Source organism: Protopterus annectens, chromosome 9.part0 (genome assembly GCF_019279795.1).
Source record: "Protopterus annectens isolate FY-2018-M chromosome 9.part0, PAN1.0, whole genome shotgun sequence".
NCBI classification, from domain to species: domain Eukaryota; kingdom Metazoa; phylum Chordata; order Ceratodontiformes; family Protopteridae; genus Protopterus; species Protopterus annectens.
The window spans coordinates 52429572-52452980 of NC_056743.1; the positions used below are offsets into that span (position 1 = coordinate 52429572).

At 40.5% G+C, this 23409-nt stretch overlaps 1 protein-coding gene across 2 annotated transcripts in view; it reads right to left on the reverse strand.

Moving 5' to 3' along the window:
• The window catches only part of PRMT3 (protein arginine methyltransferase 3), a 2672092-nt gene that overhangs the window by 2341904 nt on the left and 306779 nt on the right, over positions 1 to 23409 (reverse strand). For both annotated transcript variants that reach the window (XM_044082552.1, XM_044082550.1), the window contains exon 6: positions 13632 to 13776. In XM_044082552.1, coding sequence (XP_043938487.1) covers positions 13632 to 13776 — 145 coding nt within the window. The remainder of the gene's footprint in view (positions 1 to 13631; positions 13777 to 23409) is intronic.

A 23409-nucleotide genomic window follows, 5' to 3' on the forward strand; every position in this document is an offset into this window, starting at 1 on the left:
TATAATTATAATAAGCAGAAGCAACAGAATAATTATAATAATAAGCAGCAGCAACAGAATAATTATAATAAGCAGCAGCAACAGAATAATAATTATAAGCTGAAGCAACAGAATAATTATAATAATAAGCAGCAGCAATAGAATAATTATAATAAGCAACAGAATAATAATTATAATAATCCGAAGCAACAGAATAATTATAATAAGCAGCAGCAACAGAATAATAATTATAATAAGCCGAAGCAACAGAATAATTATAATAATAAGCAGCAGCAACAGAATAATAATTATAATAAGCAGAAACAGAATAATTATAATAAGCAGCAGCAACAGAATAATAATTATAATAAACAGAAGCAACAGAATAATTATAATAAGCAGCAGTAACAGAATAATTATAATAAGCGGCAACAGAATAGTAATTATAAGCAGAAGCAACAGAATAATAATAATTATAAGCAGAAGCAACAGAATAATTATAATAATAATAAGCAGCAGCAACAGAATAATAATTCTAATAAGCAGAAGCAACAGAATAATTATAATAAGCAGCAGTAACAGAATAATTATAATAAGCAGCAACAGAATAGTAATTATAAGCAGAAGCAACAGATTAATAATAATTATAAGCAGAAGCAACAGAATAATTATAATAATAAGCAGCAGCAACAGAATAATAATTCTAATAAGCTGAAGCAACAGAATAATAATAATAATAAGCAGCAGCAACAGAATAACAATTATAATAAGCAGCAACAGAATGATAATAATTATAATAAGCAGAAGCAACAATTATAATAATAAGCAGCAGCAACAGAATAATAATTATAATAAGCAATAACAGAATAATTATAATAAGCAGCAGCAACAGAATAATAATTATAATAAGTCGAAGCAACAGAATAATTATAATAATAATAAGAATTATAATAAACAGAAGCAACAGAATAATTATAATAAGCAGCAACAGAATAGTAATTATAAGCAGAAGCAACAGAATAATAATTATAAGCAGAAGCAACAGAATAATTATAATAATAATAAGCAGCAGCAACAGAATAATAATTCTAATAAGCTGAAGCAACAGAATAATAATAATAATAAGCAGCAGCAACAGAATAACAATTATAATAAGCAGCAACAGAATGATAATAATTATAATAAGCAGAAGCAACATAATAATTATAATAATAAGCAGCAGCAACAGAATAATAATTATAATAAGCAGAAACAGAATAATTATAATAAGCAGCAGCAACAGAATAATAATTATAATAAGCCGAAGCAACAGAATAATTATAATAATAAGAAGAATTATAATAAACAGAAGCAACAGAATAATTATAATAAGCAGCAACAGAATAGTAATAAGCAGAAGCAACAGAATAATTATAATAATAATAAGCAGCAGCAACAGAATAATAATTATAATAAGCTGAAGCAACAGAATAATAATAATAAGCAGCAGCAACAGAATAATAATTATAATAAGCAGCAACAGAATAATAATAATAAGCCGAAGCAACAGAATAATTATAATAATAAGAAGAATTATAATAAGCAGAAGCAACAGCAAAATTATAATAAGCAGCAGCAACAGAATAATAATTATAATAAGTAGAAGCAACAGTATAATAATTATAATAAGCAGAAGCAACAGAATAATAATTACAATAAGCCTCAACAGAATGATAATAATTATAATAAGCAGAAGCAACAGAATAATTATAATAATGAGCAGCAGCAACAGAATAATAATTATATGCAGCAGCAACAGAATAATAATTAAAATAAGCCGAAGCAACAGAATAATTATAATAATAAGAAGAATTATAATAAACAGAAGCAACTGAATAATTATAATAAGCAGCAGCAACAGAATTATAATAAGCAGCAACAGAATAGTAATTATAAGCAGAAGCAACAGAATAATAATAATTATAATAAGCAGAAGCAACGGAATAATTATAATAATAATAAGCAGCAGCAACAGAATAACAATTATAATAAGCAGCAACAGGATAATAAATTATAATAAGCAGCAACAGAATGATAATTATAATAAGCAGAAGCAACATAATAATTATAATAATAAGCAGCAGCAACAGAATAATAATTATAATAAGCAGCAACAGAATAATTATAATAAGCTGAAGCAACAGAATAATTATAATAATAAGAATTATAATAAGCAGAAGCAACAGAATAATTATAATAAGCAGCAGCAACAGAATAATAATTATAATAAGCAGCAACAGAATAATAATTATAATAAGGAGAAGCAACAGAATAATAATTATAATAAGCAGCAACAGAATAATAATTATAATAAGCAGAAGCAACAAAATAATAATTATAATAAGCAGAAGCAACAGAATAATAATTATAATAAGCAGAAGCAACAAAATAATAATTATAATAAGCAGCAGCAACAGAATAATTATAATAAGCAGCAACAGAATAATAAGTATAATAAGCAGCAACAGAATAATAATTATAATAAGCAGCAACAGAATAATAAGTATAATAAGCAGCAACAGAATAATAATTATAATAAGCAGCAACAGAATAATAATTATAATAAGCAGCAGCAACAGAATAATAATTATAATAAGCAGAAGCAACAGAATAATAATTAAAATAAGCAGAAGCAACAGAATAAATATAATAATAATAAACAGCTGCAACAGAATAATAATTATAATAAGCAGAAGCAACAGAATAATTATAATAAGCAGCAACAGAATAATAAGTATAATAATCAGCAACAGAATAATAATAGTAATAAGAAGAAGAAGCAGAAGCTGGAATAAGCCATTTTAGCACAAGCTTAGCCCATCTATCCACCAAAGGCCTTGCCCCAAAGGAGACACAGTCCTAATCCCAGTGCACTTCCCAGACAGAACACACAGTGGTCATGCGAGTCTTACGGGGGCATCTTATGACCACATTTAAATACTTCCAAAACCCTGAAGTCTTTCCAACCCTCTGTGAGGTAAAACTAAACACTGTACCACACAGGCACACCAACATGCTACAATACACAAGAGAATACAGCAGAAAAGTATAGGCTAGAAAATGCACTAAAATGCCAAACACCACACCAAAACACACGATACCTAAAACGACTCATGCAAATCCTACTTGTGATAGAAAGGAAGAGGAGCAGAAACTAGACAATAAGAGTAAAACACTACAATAAGTGCACCATAAAGCTATGAAAACACTTATCTTGAGCAGAGCCCCAGAGACCACATCTGACAACCATCCTCAAGTGTGGCAAATGAGATTGGATCATTCATTTCCCAATCATATAAACATTCAACCCTTAATAATTCAACTAAATTTCCATTTATTTCAACTGATGAAAAAGACTGAAGACAAAATAATGTTTTTTCTATTTGCATCAAAGTGTGCGAAAAATGATGAATAAATAAGCTAAATGCTGAGTGTTTTTCTTTGAAACTGTTTACCACTAACTATGGAAACTCCTTGTACAAAGAAAAGCGGCAAGTCAAAACTTTTTATTCTGTTTTTCTATGATTTCTATACATGCTAAAGAAAATACAGTTGTGTAAGTAATGTTTGAATGATTACTGCTGCAGTAGCCTTAGCTACTTGTGCTATATCCTGCCAAGGATATAACAGCTGGCAAGTTCTAAAGCTTCAGGGCACCTTCCATGCACCTAAACTGTCAAGCAACTCAAGCTAAACTGACTAAGACAAGTCTGAGCACAAGCCCTTCTGAGCTTTCATGCCAACAGACAGAGTGAGACTGAGCCCTGAAAGGGCAATGGTAGGAGCAACAAAAAATAGTGACCACAACTGGCATAAATAACACACCAAAAACAAGGGATAGAGGAAGGGAGCGGTTATTGCAGCAGTGACCATTTAAACATCTGCAGTTATGGTAGATTTACTTGTACAACTGTAGTACGATCATCATATTGATCACTGCTGCAGTAGCCTTGGCTACATGGGTAGTACATTTGAGAGATGGAAGGGGAAGGGTCTAGGAGCCTCTGGAGAATGGTCCAAGCAAAGCCTGATCTAGACTTAAAGAAGGTATCAAGCTTGTAATGCCTTGTAAATATGTGTAGAGGGCCAAACTGCTGCTACAGAATCCAACCTTTTCTAAAAAGACATAAATGAAGAAAAGGCCCTGGTAAACAGGGTATTGATCCTGCCAAGAATACTTTTGTTGTGGTGAGAACAACAGTATATAATACACTTAGATTGTTTTGACACAGGTTGCCCCTTCTTACCTTCACAAGAAATAACTGATCCAAAGATCTAAAAGATTTAGTTCTGTGAGGATAGTACCTGAATTGTCTGTGGGCATTCAAGGTATGGAGTTTCCTTTCTCTCTCATTTTAGGTTAAGTAAAGAAAATGGGGAGATGGACATTTTATCTTAAAGTAAACTGGGATATCACTTTAGGCATAAAAGAAACATTAGTGCTCAAACAAACCCTGTCCCTAAGGAAAATGAGGAGATGGACATTTTATCTTAAAGTAAACTGGGATATCACTTTAGGCATAAAAGAAACATTAGTGCTCAAACAAACCCTGTCCCTAAGGAAAATGGGGAGATGGACATTTTATCTTAAAGTAAACTGGGATATCACTTTAGGCATAAAAGGATTTCTCACAGAAATCCTGTCTCTGAAAAAAAAAACGATATAGGGTTGACTCAATATAAGAGCTTGCAACTTGTATACTCTTCTTGTAGAGATCAGAGCAATCAGTAAAACAGTTTTCCATATCAAGAACCTCAAGTCAGCCAGATTAGCTGGTTCAAACTGAGCGTTTGCTTTTCTAAACCAAAATTAAGACCCCAAGGAGGGGCTACCAGTTTTCTTGGAGGCATCTATAAAAGTCCCCTTTCAAAAACATTTTGACATGAGAAGGTATTGAAAGAGGAGGATCCATGGGTAATGTGTTAAAATGGCTGATAAATGAACCTTGGTGAATGACTAAGAAAGGTCATAGGATAACTCACGCAAATATTGTAAAACCTGAGAAACACTAGTCATGAGAATCATAAATGCTATGACACCCAAAATCGTGAGGTATTCCCTCACATTGACCAAAGTCTTACTGGGAAACCTTAGAAGCAGATCTTAATAAAGATGTTTTTTTTTTCCTGTGAAAGAAAAGCTCTTTGAACAAAGGTGTCTAGCTAACATCTCAGGAACACAATCTTACATGAGAGAGTCAAAAAAAGACTTCTGAATGCTCTCCTAAAATCCCAGCTTGTGCAAGGGATCTCTCACCCAAGAGGGAGATTTCTTATACTTTGAAAAATACTCTACAAAGACCAGCAAATCGTCTAAATATGGATACTCTGTAGCCTGCAATGAGCTATGACTGCAGCTAGACAATTTCTGGAACCCTTGGTGCACTGCAGTACATGGTTCAAAGATGAAGGTACAGAACTGATAAGGGTGTGTGTGTGTCTGGCTGATGTTAAGAAAAACCTGAAGTCTGGATGAATAGGGATGTGACACGCATCTTTTAAAATGTAAGAAAGTTAAATGAGGAAGAAGAGGTAAACAGGTTGTAAAGTGACAGCATTTTGACCTTGGGCATTATCACAATCAGACTGAGGAAAGAAAGATCCAGAACTGGTCTCAATTCACTTTCTTTCTTTGGCACAGCATCCTTGAATAAAAATGTTTTCCAACCTGGGAAGGAGGAACTAGTTATATCACCCGAGAGAGTGTGTGTTGAAGGACAGGGGGTTATGTTTTAGAGATTCCCCTGTACCAATGTACTCCTTTTGTGACACATTTTAATAGCCTGTGCAGCAACAGAGCCAAAAATAAAATCTCTGTTCAAAGAAGAATTAAAAATCTTATCTGGAAGGGTTCTAAGACTTCAGCTAGGCAAACCTCCTTAAAACAGTACGAGTAGCCACTGTCCTGGAAGATGCATCAGCTGAATCATACACACACATCGTAAACTAGGAGTTATAACTTGTACAATGGAAAAAGCTAAACTATTTAAAGCAGATTTTTCCTTGCAAGAATAAACTGCAGACATAACATTACTCATGCTTTCAACAATTTGTCAGAATAAACTTTTAACATAAAAGAGCCAGACCGCTCAAAATTCTGAAAATCAAAACTGCAGGAGGATACACTTTTCCCCATACTTATCCATAACCTTCCCAACCATGTCTAAAAGAACAGGATAGGAATTAACCAAATGTTTAGTAACAGTAGGATGAGCTAAAGCTGAAGCAGCTGGGCTGGGTTTAGGAAAAGTGTATGAAGACTTAAAAAGATTGACAAACTATACATCCTATCTGCCTCTTGAGGGGCAATAGGCTGGTTATCAGGAAAATTACAGGCAGTGACACACACATTCTCCAGAGCTGACAGAACTGGAGGAATGCGTGAAAGTTCTGGAAATTCCTTCTAAGCTCATATTATTTTCTGAGGGACTGAGAAACCTCAGCGTTTCCCACTGAAAACACTGGCACATTCTGGAAACAGTCTTAACGACAGAGAAACACAGGGAAAATCAGAAACAGCGCCTTTGAGTCTGAACCAGAAATCTGAGGGGAAAAAAATGCCTCTCTCTCTGTCCCTTCACTGCTTGTCCAGATTCAAATCTTGAATGTCTTCAGGAAAAGAGGCATCCTTGTTTCTTTAACATGTATGCTTGCGGGGGTTTCTTCGAGGAGGTCTCGCAAGTGGGTTGTTCCAAGGTCGGAATGTCCTGCAGCATTACGGCTATGGGCTGCCCCTGAGAGGGCAAGATGGTTGGACCTGCACTCAAGATCAGGGGGGTCTGGATGGACTCTGAAGATGAAACAGTCAGAGGCCTCGACCCTACGAGAACCCTCTCCACCACGTCGAATACAGAATGGAGACGGACCTCCTGGGGTGAACTAACGGAAGTCACTACCCCCGATCCGACCAGGGAGTCAGAGCCAAGACGGCGAGAGGGATGCCTCTCTCTGACAAGCTCGAAGCAGAGAACACCCCCTTGGATCCGACCCTGCGGCTATGGCTCCGACACACTCAGGGCACTGGCCAGCATCGAGGTACACGGTACCATCGACGCTGATTCCTCAACTCCAACTGTCCTTGGATTCAATGGCTCCGATACCGTAGGTCGGATCGGAGAAGGAGTAATAGGTCTGAAAACTGGTTGGAAGGTGCCCATTCCAGTAGGAGAAGGCCATGGCAAGAACCCCATCTGGATTTGAGTGTGGATAAATCTCCACTTCCGAAAGGCTCTGGGTGGAGTGGAAGGACGCCGCCGAAGTGGGCCGGGAGAGGGCCTAGGGGGCGACCAGTTAACGATAACCTCAGGTTCAGGGGAGAACATTGGAGACCTGAGCTGAGGTGAAATAGGCCTGCAAACAGGCTTAGTCTTTGGTGGGGGGCCAGCCTCAGATGAGCAGTCAGAAGAGCACTTGAGGCCAGTCCTTCGCCTTATCCCCCTCCCAGGGCCTCTTGGTGGGAGGGTGAGTCCCAGAAGCTGAGAAAGGGGAAGACGAAGCAGCACCTGCTACTTTCTTGGCAGGAGAAGGTGGGACATCCATCCCAGCAGTGGAGGGCAACAAGCCCTTCACAATAAGTTTGTCCCACCTGTCCTTAAGAGCTCTGGGGTTAAACCCAGCGCAAATAGGACAGGGGGACTGGAGGTGAGCCACCTCCAAACAAACCACACACAGTGTGGCCACATTCTGTGCATCGCTTGAACCCAGGCTTTGGGGTGTTCGCCATGCCTTACCCAGACAGACAGACAGGCAGACAGACAGACAGACACAATCCCAAGAAAGAAAAGAGGGGAGGAGGATAGAAAAGCCTACCAGAAAACAATTACGATAAACCCATGAAGGTACAGAAAAGGTTAGAAACAAGACGGTAGCTAGACAGGTATCAAAAATTAGAATTTTTTATGCTGTAAACTGCAATGGAGCTTGGACCACGCTGCTTCCTCTCAGGTGCCAAATGAGATCTGAATGGAGAAGAGAGACAGGGGCATTATGGGTAAGGGGAGGAACATAGAGCTCAGAGCCGTAGCTGGAAAAAGCGGCCGTGTCAGATCTAATATGGATCCGAAGACACACAGGTTGAAGATCAAATGAAGTAAACTACTTCAGATCAATAATTTTAACAATAGTTAATGATGTCTTACCTCAGCTATTCTGATCATTCTACTATCTGAGGGAAAAAGCTGCAGATGTGGCCATACACTTATTTTCCTTAGCATGCCAGTCCCCCCTTTAATAAATGATTCATGTCTGCTACATTTTTATTGTAAACTTGCTAAGCCATTTGGCAAATAAAGCTGTAAATATAACATGTTCCAACATAACTGACACTGTTGCTTTCAGGAATTATGTTTTATGATCCTAGTACCTTCTGTAAGAACTGTTTCTCTTATTACATATATATCCATTGGATCAAAGGTCCAAAATGGGAACACTGTCAAGCTGGGAGACCTGGGAGGGGGCAATCTCTGTTCTTAACATCTAAATGCTGGATGATCCTCCTCCAAGAAAAAGAAACATTAGTAGTAGCCAGGCTGTAGCCATTCAGGCAAATCCCTTCTTTTCATCATTCTTGACAAAGCTAATTCCTTTTTTCAGTAAGTGCTGCTCGATTTGCTGCTGTCTAACCTAATATAAGGGCATCTCCCTACCTAATATAAGGCCGTCTCCCTACCTAACATAAGGCCGTCTCCCTACATAATATAAGGCCGTCTCCCTACATAATATAAGGCCGTCTCCCTACATAATATAAGGCCGTCTCCCTACATAATATAAGGCAGTCTCCTTACATAATATAAGGCAGTCTCCTTACATAATATAAGGCAGTCTCCTTACATAATATAAGGCAGTCTCCTTACATAATATAAGGCCATCTCCCTACCTAACATAAGGCCATCTCCCTACCTAACATAAGGCCATCTCCCTATAAACTAACCGGGTCTACTTATTAGTTTCCCTTCAAGTTTAATATAAGGCCATCTCCTTACAAACTTCATCCATAAACTAACAGGGTCTACTTATTAGTTTCCCTTCAAGTTTAATATAAGGCCATCTCCTTACATACTTCATCCATAAACTAACAGGGTCTACTTATTAGTTTCCCTTCAAGTTTAATATAAGGCCATCTCCTTGCATACTTCATCCATAAACTAACTGGGTCTACTTATGAGTTTCCCTTCAAGTTTAATATAAGGCCATCTCCTTACATACTTCATCCATAAACAAACTGGATCTACTTATTAGTTTCCCTTCAAGTTTAATATAAGGCCATCTCCTTACATACTTCATCCATAAACTAGCAGGGTCTACTTATTAGTTTCCCCTCAAGTTTAATATAAAGCCATCGCCTTACATACTTCCTCCATAAATTAACTGGGTCTACTTAATAGTTTCCCTTCAAGTGTTTGCCAGTGGCCTTTATAGACACAGACATCTCGAGGTGACATTTTTCCTGTAAAAGCACCCTTGAAATTTCACCAATACCTAGTTGTTCACAGGGCAACTAGCTTGCAGTAACAAGCACTACCCCCAGAGTTGCAAACCAGATACTCCCATCATTACTTCAGTCTAAATCAATTAAAAAGGGCTTGTTGCTATAGATATAAACTTTCCCACTATCTCTGTAACCAGCTTGTTGGAAATGGCCATCCTGAGGTAATACAGAAAATGCCTCATGTTTACTGGTAACCAGTTAATTCTCAAACAAAACTGATCTTGTACATGAGAGATTTACTTACAAAATGTCACTGGAAGCAAATCTCTCACATAAAACCACTCCTAATGGCAATCAGGTTGTCAGTAGTACACATGCTGCACACCCATCACACACAGTTTAAAACAGACAAACTGATCCACATATATGCTAAGCTGCTTAAATGTACCCGTCTTAAAACCCAAAGACTTCAAAGATGAAGTACACATAACAAATACCCATCAGCAGCCCTGAATGCACTCTTTCAAAACAACACCCACATCAACACATACAGCCACACCTCATGGAGCCTCTACTTCTAAGCCCATAAGGCAAGCCACTAAACAATCTAACAGTCTGGTCACTGCAGACTCCATTGCAGACACACTGATGTCCCTCTCATCAGGCTGAGTAAGGAGAAAGTCATGGTCAGTTGCTTACCAGGGGCCAAAATCCACCACAGCACGCATGTGCTCAGGTCACTGGACCACAAGTACCAGTATGACTCAGCCATACTCTATGTGGTTGTAAATGACCTGAGACATGCCTCCCTAGACTCTATGAAGAGAGATCCATTATGCAGGTCTTGGAATGTGTGTCCCAAGTTGGGATAAGCCCACCATTGAGCAGCATTTTACCATCTCCAAGGACGACGCTACAATATCAGCAGGTACGAGCCTAGCACTGAGCAGCATCCTACCATCTACAAGGATGATACCATAATACTAGCAGGTACGAGCCTGGCACTGAGCAGCATTCTACCATCTCCAAGGATGATGCCACAATACCAGCAGGTATGAGCCTGGCACTGAGCAGCATTCTACCTTCTCTAAGGATGATGCCACAATACAGACAGAAGACAATTGACTTTAATAATTGGCTTAGTTTCTGGTGTCACTCTAAGGGCTTGCAATATTTGTCAACATGGAAGGAGAGGGTCAACAGACCACGCTGCTTTGCCAAAGATGGTCTGTACCTCTGCCCTCTGAGCTTTTGAATATTAGCTAAAACACTGACCTCCCCCCACTGTGCCTTTTTAGGCAACACCAAACTGAAAGTACTTCTGACACAGCAAATCAAAACCAAGAAAATCTAAAGGTATTACTGCTCAATGCGAGGAGTCTAATAAATAAATACCACTCCCTACAAGTTCTCCTAACCATACAGAATGTTGATGTTTGTGTTGTCACTATGATATGGTTTAAAGCCATATACAGCACACCAGCAGTGGCAGGTTACAAATGCCTTTCAGACATTTAAACTAGCTACTACACAGACTGGGACTAAAGATGGAGGTACCTTGATTTACATCAAAAATAAAGATACCTTAAATCTGGTCAATATGACCCAGGAAACTTATACCATGTATTTAAACTTATTTGAAACACTCACCTTCCAACCCAATATCATATTCATGGGTGACTTTAATTATCCCACTATTAACTGGGAATCATATAGGACACCAAAACATACAGGCACAGAGATTCCTGGATTTTGTAAACAGAAACTCCCTGGACCAGATTGTCAATACACTGACCAAGGGTGCAAACACACTGGATCTGGTCCTGATTAATATGGGAGAGTGCTGCAAAACCCCTAGTGTAGCATCATCTCTGGTAAGGTCAGAACACAAAAGGGTCTCCACTGAAGTAAAAATAAAACCTGGAACCCCATCTAACCCCAGAATATTCAGGAACTATTCTAAGACTAACTTTTTACTGTTAACTGATAACCTAGCAAAATTTCAAGCCGGCATAAACCCTGCAGACACTGTTGCCTTTGCAAAGCTGTTCAAAGAAACCTTATAAAGTCATGTTAATAGATGAATACAGACAGCTGTACCCAGCAGGAAGAAGTACACAAACCACCCTGGTAGAATCACAACATCAATAGGCTGCATAACTGAAGGAAGAAAACCATGGCAAAAATTAGGAAGTACAACACCCAGTGGGATAAAACCACTCTCAAACTAAACAAACTCAGAAGACAAAGTCTACCAAAGCCAGATTTGAAGTAAAGTTGGCCTCCCAGGCCAAGGACAACCACTAGGCATTCTTTAGCTATGTCCACAACTGCAAAGGCAATACACAATTGTATACAGAGCACACTGTAAATGGAGCCACCAATACTAAGCTAGAAGATATAGCAAACCTACTGGCCAACAAATTCAGCTCCAACTTTACCCCTCTCTCCCCATCAACCTTCCCTCGGGAAATACCATCAAACAAAACTCCCCCTGCTATCACTAGGGAGCAGGTCCTTAATGTTCTAAGGCCAGGAACAATGCATCAATGGGCCCAGACAATATCCCTGGATGCCTTACACATAGCATGAAACATGACCTATCAGGCCCTCTAGAATTGCTATTTAACTGCAGCCTCCAAACAAGTTTCGTGCCTCATGAATGGAGAACAACAGTCATCCCTCTGCATAAAGGTGGGCCCTCTACAAACCCGGTAAACTACAGACCCATAAGTGTCACTAGTATCATATGCAAAGCCATGGAAAGAGTTATTATGGAAATGATCAATAATGACATAGGAAACTGCCAGACACTGGACCCAACCCAGTTTAGTTTTGTCAATGGCAGGTCTCTATAAGAAGGTCAGCAAAGCAATGAATGAGGGCAAAATGGTTCACACTGCCTACCTTGACCTGGCGAATGCATCCTGCACAACACCCCACTCAAGCATTGCTGACAAACTCAAAAGGTTATGTATAAACCCTCATGTCAAGCAGGGATAGCCAGCCAGCTCACAGACAGGACCTAGCAAGTTACAACTGGGGAGTCCACCTCTATAGAGAGGCCAGTTAAAAGTGGATTCCCTCAGAGATTGGTTCTGTGACCGCTCTTTTTTGGCATTTACTTCTCTGAAGTCAAGGCCAATGTCAATAGCCTCTGGATGACTACATTTGCAGTTGCCTGCAAATTAGTAGCATTCACACAATCTCCCAACAGCACAAATGTTCTCCAGGAAGGGCTGACACAGACGTGTCAGAACCATGGACTAAAACTAAATGCCAAGAAATGCATCATAGTATCCCTCAAGAAGTCATCCACCCCTGCTAACTATCATACTGACAACACATCCCTAAGAGTTTACCCTATAAGTCAGGGACTTGGAGATGCACACAGACAGTAATCTAGCCTTTGACCGTAACATGTCGAAAGCAGTGAGGATTATTAGTCTATGTTGTGCAACTTATATCAAAGATATGGCTTCTAGGTCCAAGGAGGTCATGTTTGCACTGTATCTGGCATTCATTCATTAAGTACAATGCCCCCCTTTGGTATGTACCTAACCAGGCACATCCAACAATTGGAATGCCCACAGAGGTTCCTCGCTAAAAGAATACAGGGTGTAAGTAACATGCCCTATGCAGACCATCTCAAGGCCTTATTCCTATATTTTGTCTCCTACAGGCAGTTAATGGGAGATCTATGCCTGGCATACAAGGCATCATCAGAACCCACTCTGGTGGACCTCCTGCATATCCACAAAACAAAGAGCACAAAAATTACCCATTCTAAAGACTTAAACCTTGCCTGTGATATAAACAGGACCTCCTGGAGAGACAGGTATGTAAAGCAACTCCCTAACCCAGTTCAAGTGTAGCCTGGACATTTGGATGGGGAACAGTAAATTCATCCCAGATTTGGCACATATGTCTCTAATGACACAGGCGTCTGTAAGCATTTCTTCTTGCAGGCCCCTGCTTACACTTATCAAGGGTAGCAGAACTTTTCAGAGATTTGGGATGCATGGCAGGGCTTAAAAAGGCCCTTGTGGTTGGAAGCCTAGAACACACTTATGGACCTATAAACGTATGAACATAGTCTCTATTTTCAGCCAATTATAAAAAGGGAAATCACAAAAATAACACTGGCACCTCCAGCCTCAGCTGCTAATCTGAGGACTATACTGACCTCATTTTCTGAAGATCTTCAACAGCTCTGGCCAGTGCAGCTTCTGCTTGCTCTGCTCTGTCTTCCGCTTGCTTGATGCGCTGAAAAAGAGCTTCTTCACCTTCTAAATGTTTATCCTGCTGCATGTCCAAGCATTCTTCTACATCTGAATGAATAAAGATTTACAAATTAGAAGAAAACATCTAACATAAAGATTAATACAATAAGGTCTTCTACTTCCTACTTCACATCAACATTCATCGAGTGGAATAGTCAGTGGGTGAGCAGGCCACAAGCTGGTCTTTAAGATACCCACTGCTAGAAGGACATAAGCGTCAACAGGATATTGCAACATAAAACAATGCACTTTGGTTAAGTTCCAGTACTAGTAATGAAATATAGTACATTGTCTACACTCTACAGTACAGTGAAATAAAACAAGAACCCATCTATATGTTCTAGAGGCACCTCAGATGAATGCTGAAGATCAATGAGGATCCTTAAATACAGAAGCTTCCAGCTCAGGAAGAATGGGGCATTTTGCTCCCAACTATAATGCTAATAAGCCATATGGAGACTCTCAACTATGCCATGGACTAGGTCAAGGTTCATTTCCCTTAGAAAGGGTACAAACCCCCAAGGGGTGATACGAGATACTAACAAATGTGCAGAAAAGCTGGGATCAATGGCTGCTTGGTAAAACTCAATTGTTCCTGAAGATCTGGGACCAAACATAAATACACAAAAAAAGTATAAGAAAAATAAATTCCTACTGCTCTGAGTTAATTTCGCCTCATTCGGTAAACATCATTCTTTGCCTCCTTTAAAAATTGGATGATGATGAGTTTGCAAAGATGCCCAGTAAGAAAAAAAAATACTTAACAGTTACAACTCAATGACAGAATCAGCATTTCTGTCAATATGGGTTTCCTTTTAGTTATGAGGCACAAAGCATTAAATCTCTCTCTCTTTCTTGTTTACACACCATGTGGTACATCGAGCAACGAGCACCTTTCAGTGCTCATTGTTTCTGTAGCAGTTACGGGCTTTACGGGCTCAGGTTGCTAGTCCAAGGCCCGACACTCCTCAGGGGGTGTACCACACACACACCTAAAGCTAATTTAGAATGTCCAATCCACCTACTGCATGTCTTTGGAATGTGGGAGGAAACTGGAGCACCCAGAGGAAATGCACGAAAACGCAGGGTGGACATGTAGACTCGACACAGAAGGCACCCCAGACGAGAAGTGAACCAGAGGACCTGTTGCTGTGAGGCGACAATGCTAACCACTACACCACTGTGCCGCCCATACCGTTAAACACTACTAAGCTCATTACAGTGACTTATATACCATGTCAAACACAGGCTCTAGACAAGTCAGTTGCAGTTTTGACCTCATGGTCTTTAGTTCACTTCTGCTGTCTCTGTGTTACATATTAAGATGTCTGACATGGCACTGTGTCAAGAAGTGGTAAAATATGTGACCAAAACAATATATTTGCAGTCAATAGCATAATGTTCAGCAGAACAAGTCAAAATACCCCCCTCCCCCCAGTGATAATATCCATAACACTACAGCTGAAAAGGAAGGGGAAAGCACATGGAAAGCCTTGTGACATTAAAACTGCAATTACTGCTACCAGAGTAGAGGAGTGGTAAAGTCAATGAAGTGAACAAAGACAAGAGTTACACTGACCAGCATCTGCACAACTGGAACAAAGTGATTTAACAGAAAGCATTATGCACTGCTTATGGCTAAAGATGTTTCGTGAATGATACATGCTCATTTCTTTCAGCAATACTGTAAGCCAGGGTTTCTGGCAAATAGTTGCGAAAAAATGAACTCTCCAGATTGAATGCATTTAACAGGCCATTAGGAAGGTACAGTTTCCTTACATTTATTGTGGGCATTTCAGTAACACTTAAGGTGTGCCAAAAAGCTAATGTTAAGAAAATTAAGGCTTGGAAGATGGTGTGAACACACCTAATGACCTATTAGCATCTGATCAGACACAAGAACAGGACGAGAGACTGATGTAGCTGTTGAACAGATTTAGACAGCAGCACAATTTCAAACTAAATATAAGAAAATGTAAAATCAGTGGCACAACTCAGAAATAAGTGGGCCCTATCTTAATGTCAGAGGCTCTAATAGCTTTTTCCACTGCACACAGATCTACTTTTGTGCAAGGAATATGAAGACTTTTTGATCCATCCTCAACTTGCAGCTGCAGATACTGGTCCTGTTTCATTTGTCTATGATCACTTTTAGGGCTGAGGAAATGAAAAACACCCAGAGCTGCAAACTCAGTGACACCTAGCTGTCATACTAACACAGCTGGCTTGCAAAGATGGTAACAGTCAATGTGAATCTTAGGTACTACCTGCACTCTGTGAGGCTGGGAATGTGGAAAATCTGTGAGGCTGGGAATGTGTAGAAAGGAATTTTTCAAGTCCAAGGTTATTGTGATTATCCTTGGGATCAAAGTGGTTATACAGACTGACGGGTTAGCATTCGGAACTTGGCAGCCTTATGTATTTGTTTAGCTGAAACAGATCTGAAACAGTCCTCAAAGGCCATCTTTCTTTGCGACTAGGAAATGCACTGTGTAGAAACTACCAGTGCTGCAGCTCTGAGACTACTAGATGGTTCTGATTATTTTCTTCTCAAAAGGAGGTAAAGCCCTGAACTGTAAGTTTCACCCTTCTGAATAACCTCCCTAACCCAGCCAGGATTACCCGGGTAAGGGACTTCTGCTTGACTTTGCTTAATATTGAGCATAATAAGACAAGTTGCACTATTTCCAGTTGATTTTGGTGCTCTTACTTTGAATTTAAATTACTGGGTTTTTTTTTTTTTTTTTATGTGGTGGTTCTAGACTTGTGACAACATCCAGTGTGTCGATACTGGATGGTGTGGTTTACAGAGCTGTCTCTTGCATTTAAGTGCAGTTTAGCATGCTGCGGCACTCAGCACCACGCTGTAGTGATGTGCACTTCACAAATGCATGTGTCTTGACCTACGTCTGCCCTCATAGCTCCCTCTCCCAGACTCTGTTTAGTCGGGTCTATATCAGAATATCGAAGTGTCAGAACTTTGAATGTTCTAATATCACACCCAATTCAGCGAACACTGACTACATCGAACATTCAGAACAGTGACTTTTTTCCTAGGGAAAAAATGTGCTGTTCCGAAACACATACACACAACACAAGCACACCAAACAAACAGCAAACCATACACATACACCTAAAATCTTACATCTAACCCTACACTAAACTGTACATACACCACTAACTATCCACTTACCATAACCCAAACCCTAACCCTAAGGTCCGTCACTATCGCACACTCACTTCACCTGCACCTTAACCCTAACTCACCTACCCCGCCCTAACCCTCACGTCCACACAATCGCACACTTACCTGACCCGCGCCCTAACCCTAACTCACCTAACCTGCCCTAACCCTCACTTCCACACAATCGCACACTTACCTGAACCCGACCTGTAACGTTCCACCACAGCACTGAAAATAGCGAAGCGACAGAAATGGACAACCAAATTCTTTCCCTGGGAAAAAATTCAGTTTTCTGCAACTTTGCTATTTTCAGCGTTTGCTGAATAGGGTTCGATATTAGAACATTCGATGTTCTGAAACATTGATGTTCTAATATAGACCCGTTTAGTCAGAGCTACTAATGGAACTTACAAGGGCCCACAACTGCCCGTAGTTGTGCAATGGGCCACAATGTGCACTCAGATTACTGACTTCTCTTTCAAGCAAACCGTAGTTGCCCTACACCGCTCGTAAGTTCACAGTTGCTATCTTATCGAATAAGCCCCGGTTGTTTGCACAGAAAGGCACAAGCCATGACCACTCCATATCTATAATCTTCATTACTTTCTACTACTAATTAACATCACCGAGTGGGAGTTCCTTCTTAAATAGTCTCTTTTAGCTACAATGAGTTATTCTGTGTAATCAGTATATCCCTCCATAAGGCAACGGCTTTCCTTCCATAATCTAGCACACGTAAGTAAATATAGTTTAAATCTATGCAATTCTTAACTAAATTCCCCACATCACTGGAAACAAAAACAGGTCAGTTCACTTGTCTCCCTTCTGTTGCCAGCCTCTTAGCCCTGGTTATTGTCAGGCAGTGCAGTAACCATCTTATTCTCACTCACAAACTCCTACTCAACACAAATACTTCCACCTCTCAGACAAATCGGCAATGCTTCCTACCACAATAAACATGTACTATGAACAGAAAATACTTCCTCCACAACTTGGACAAAATCACATTAAAATATCTTATGATGAGACTGTAAAACTCTAGGAAGACAATGTCTCAGTATAACTCCAACACCTTATTCCCTTTCATGTGTACTTTTAACAGAGTCACCAAGAGTCAAACAACTTTAAATCTATTCGTCTAAACCACTGTGCTAATAAAAATGTAGTGACAGGTGATTTAGACACTATGCCCACTAGGCTGGAGAAAGAGTAAAGGGGACTCATCTTTCAGGTGCTAAGATCTCTGACCTCAAAAGGGTTCTAAAGATCATTTTACCAGACATGTATGACTACAGGGTTATGGTCCATGTGGGAGTGAATGACTTGGACAGCAACATCTTGAGAGGCATAAAAGAGATGTAACAGGATCTGAAGAGAGAGGAAATCAGCAAGAAACTGAGAGTAGCATCACTGAAATGCTGCAAATTAATTAATCTGAACGAGTACCTCAAGGTGGTGGACCCGCTTTTTACAAAATTTCACCAAGATGATACTAATGCATAAACTGTATTTGCCATGTTATGAAGAACGTCAAGAATAAGAAAGAAGACTGGCTGCACAGGTCCTAGGATAAAAAACTGCCCAATTCTGGTTTATGTACTGGTGCCAGGACTGGGAAAAAGGCAGCGTTGTTTGCTCAGAGCATGGACACATTCCCATCACAGGGTTACACGACACTCAGGGGTAGGGTGAGCCCACAGTGGTAGAAGGAAAAATTAGTCCATAAAAACTGAGAAGCCAAGAAAAAGCCAGAAATATGACTAGCTGTTCTGCTGAGAATAAGGAAGAAATTATTTCATCTCTACTATTCAAAAATCCCAATATTTCCATTGGAGATTTAACAAAAATAAGAAAGAGGAAAGAGAAAAACTGTCAAAAGCTACTAATTCAGCTTCCTTAACACAACAGATCAACAAAAAACATTACATGGACAAAGAAACAGTGGGCCGCCAGAAAAAAAGGAAGGGACAAAGAAAGTTATAATATAACAACAAAACAGATATTTTTTGAAAGATATAAAAAGAAACATGGACACAGAAAAGAAAAAGAGATCTGATATGGTGTAATATATACGCAAATAAGTAAGCTAAACAAATCAACACAGAAAATGAAGCTCCAAATATATTTCAAGAGAAAAAAAAACAGGCAAATGCTTTTGGACACAGAAAAATTCATAATACAAAAAATAAGATCACAAACAAGCAATGCAGAACAGATAATTCATGAAGTAAAAATTAAACAAATGGAAACTGAAGTGATGGACTATATGAAGTGAAAGGTTTAGTGTGGAAACTCCAACAGAGGTAACTTCACAATGTGATGGAACAATGGGGTCCCTTCAGATAAAGGAGCATCAAATGGAGGGGGATGCATCGGAAGAGGATTTGCTACAGACCAGTTTTCTGGTCCTTCTTTAAGAGACCCACAGGAAGCCCCAGCTGAAGTTGTACACCAAGGGAAGGAGCATGAAACAGCAACAACCCTGACACAGATAATACTGCAACATGATGGGCCAATGGGTCCCCATATGGTGAAGGAACAGATACATTTAAAGAGGATACGGATAATACTGCAACATGATGGGCCAATGGGTCCCCATATGGTGAAGGAACAGATACATTTAAAGGGGATATGGATAGTACTGCAACATGATGGGCCAATGGGTCCCCGTATGGTGAAGGAACAGATACATTTAAAGAGGATATGGATAATACTGCAACATGATGGGCCAATGGGTCCCCATATGGTGAAGGAACAGATATATTTAAAGAGGATATGGATAATACTGCAACATGATGGGCCAATGGGCCCCCATAAGGTGAAGGAATAGATATATTTAAAGAGGATATGGATAATACTGCAACATGATGGGCCAATGGGTCCCCATATGGTGAAGGAACAGATACATTTAAAGAGGATATGGATAATACTGCAACATGATGGGCCAATGGGTCCCCATATGGCGAAGGAACAGATATGCTTAAAGAGGATATGTCACAGGATGATGTTCTAGAACCTTCTTTAGAAGGCTCACAGGAAGCAAAGAAGATTCTCTCATTCCAGAAGAAAATTATCTAAGGGAACAGCTGTGTGACTTAACAGAGATGGATAGACATACTGAGATAGATGAAAGAAATAAATTACAGAAAGTAAGAAGCCCTATAATGCTATAAGACTAGTAAAACAAATCAATGCTGTAATCAGGACTATTAACAGAATTAATGTGATATACCAGGAATAAATAGGATGTACTGTTTCAAAGTTAAACTAATAACAGATCACGTATTACCTCAAAAATATAGAGTGAGAAGGGAAGAAAACAAGCAGAACGCCATCATGGAAGCATCAAAAAGAGGAAAAGTACAGTTGTGTACACTTACTATAAATGTAGATGTTCGAGTGTATTCACTGTTACAGTCATCACATTTGGGTTATCCCTGCCAGGGTAGCCCTTGGCCGGCCCGAATACCAGAAGCTTAGTATTTCTGTGTCAGTTGCTGTCGCTTCAGGACTGACGTCAGGTCGTCAGTAGTATAAAGTAAGGCAGCCGACACCATTACATCAGTTTTTCTTGCCCTGTCAGGAGCCAGGTTATGGTGGAAGAACCCAACCAGTAGAAAGTAAATACCAAAATGTTCCTTGTAAGTAGAGACAGAGAGAGAAAGAAAGAAAGAAGAGGGGGATGGAGGGGAGGGAAACCAGGACTGCAACAGTGAATACACTCAAACATCTACATTTATGGTAAGTTTACACAAATGTACTATGTTCTTAGTGTTTCACTGTTGCAGTCATCACATTTGGATTGATTCCTAAAGCAGAGGAAAAGGGTGGAGACAGTCGAGGAGACTAGGGGCTGGCTAGGATGCCCTGCAAGACTGCAGTGGCAAAGCCTGCCCTGGATTCGGAGAAGATAGGCAGGTGGTAAGTGTGAACAGATGTCCAGATGGCAGCCTCCAGAATGCCCCTGATGGGGACTCCTCTTAGGAAAATTGCAGAGGTGGAGGCTGCTCTGGTGGAGTGAGTTCTGACCCCCTTAGAGAGTGGTTTTCCATGTTGCTTGCAACAGAAATGGATGCAGTGTGCTATCCATTTGGAAATTGCTTGTTTGGAGATGGCTTTGCCCTTTGCCCCTGCAGCAAAGCTAACCAGTAATTGATCAGACTTTCTGAATGATTTAGTGCTGTCTACATAGAATCCGAGCTGTTTGTGCACATCTAGAGAGTGCAGGATCCTTTCCCCCTTGTTTTGTGGGTTAGGGAAAAAGGTGGGCAAATGAATGGATTGGTTGAGAGCCACACTGGACACCACTTTTGGCATGAAGGATGACTTAGTCCTGAGGGAAACCCTGTCAGCATGGAAGATGATGAAGGGCTCCACAGCCATGAGTGCTTGTAGCTCAGAGACTCTTCTAGCTGAAGTGATGGCCAAAAGATAGCCAGAAGAAAGGCAGTCTTCCAGGAGAGAAATTTTAATTCTGCTAAAAATGTTATTTCAAAGGGTGGCAGGGTGAACTTTTCCAACACAAAGTTAAGGTCCCAAGCTGGGGTGGGTGCTCTTCTGGGTGACCTCAAGTTGCTAGCCCCTGTTAGGAATTGTTTGATCAGAGGGTGTTAGAAAAAGGGGCTGCTCAGTGTGGAAATGAACAGAGATGGCAGAGGCATGAATTTTAAGAGGAAAAAGAGAGACCACTGTGTAGCAGGTCAGCTAGGTAAACCAGGATGAGGGGTAGGGAGGGCTGTGCCGTATCGGCTCGCTTAGCCTGAATCAAGGTGCAGAACCTTTTCCATTTGTCAGCATAAGACTTGCTAGGGCATCTGGCCTCGTGTATAACATCTAGAACCTGTTTACTGAGGTTGGCAGATTGATCAGTGGTCAGGGAATAAGCCAGGTTGCCAAACTGAGGGTCTACAATTGGGGATGCACAAATTCTCCTTCCCTCTAGGTCAGGACGGTTGGGGTCTGACTGAGATGCAATGGTGGCAATGGGGACAGGCTGCGCAGCAGTGGGTACCAGTGCTGGTGAGGCCAGTCTGGAGCAATAAGAATTGTCCTTGTTTTTTCTTCCCTTATTTTGAGCAGTACCCTGGTGATGAGAGGTAGTGAAGGAAATGCATACACTGATAGACTGACCCAGGGGAAGGATAGGGCATCCACTTTCCAAGCCATGCAGTGATGCTCCCTGGTGCAGAACATGTTGAGCTGATGGTTGGTGCAGGAGGCAAAGAGGTCGACCTTCGGGGTGCCCCATTTCTGAGTTATTAGGGTGAAGGTTCTTTTGTCTAGCTGCCACTCGTGTGCATCCAGACAATTTGTGCTCAAGTGGTCTGGCAGAGAGTTTAGAGAACCTCGCAGGAATTGTGCCAACAGGTGGAGTTGCATGGCAGAGGCTGTGTGCCAAAGGCTCATGGCCAGCTTGCACAGAGGGTAGGAGTGAGTCCCTCCCTGCTTGTTGATATACCACATCACAGTGGTGTTGTCTGTTTTGATCAGGAGAGCCCCGGGGAGAGAAGGGGCCTGAAAACTGTCAATGCGTGCTGACAGCTAACATCTCTTTCTGGTTGATGTACAGATGGATTTGCTGTGGGCTCCACTGGCCCTGTATGCACCTGCCGTCCAGGTATGCACCCCAGGCATAGTCTGATGCTTCTGTGGTAAGGGTCTGGGTAGCAGGGGGTGGTGAGAAAGGTAGCCCCTTGTGGTGGGAACATGCTGCTGCCCACCAAAGAAAATCTTTCCTTAGGCAAGGTATTATTGGTATAAGAGTTTCCAGGTCTTCAGAGTGTTGACACCAAAGGCTTTTTAGGTACCACTGAAGTTTCCTCATATATAGTCTGGTATACTGAATAAGTAGGATGCAAGATGCCATGAACCTCAGAACTTCCAGAATTTTCCTTGCAGATAACTGGAGTTTGGTGGCTAGTTGAGAAAAGTAAGCTGTCGGGTAAGTTTGCTTTTCTGGTGTAAGGAATGTCATCTGGGATGCTGTGTCCAGGCTTGCTCCCAGGAATACAATCCTTTGGGTGGGTACTAGTTTGGATTTCTTTTCATTAACAGTGTACCCCAGGGAGGTCAGTAGGGACTTTACCAAGGCCAGTGCTTGAGCAGCTTTTCCGGACTGCCTGAATTAGGCAGTCGTCTAAATATGGTTAAATGTGGATATTCCTTTGTCTGCAAAAGGCTATGGCGGGAGCCAGACATTTTGTGAAAACTCTGGGAGCAGTAGATAAGCCAAAGGGAAGTGCAGAGAACTGAAAGTGTAGGGATCCTGCCCTGAAACGTAGATATTTCCTGCATGACTCCTTGATAGGGATGTGGAGGTAGGCCTCTTAGGTCTAGGGTGGCTAGCCAAGCATCCTTGGAGAGCATGGGTAGCAGTTGCTGGAGGATGAGCATTTTGGTATCACCAGGAAGGTGCTTAGAATGGACAGATTGAGGATGGGGGTTCCAGGTGCCGTCTCTTCTAGGTACCAGAAATAGTCATGAGTAGAAACCGTGGC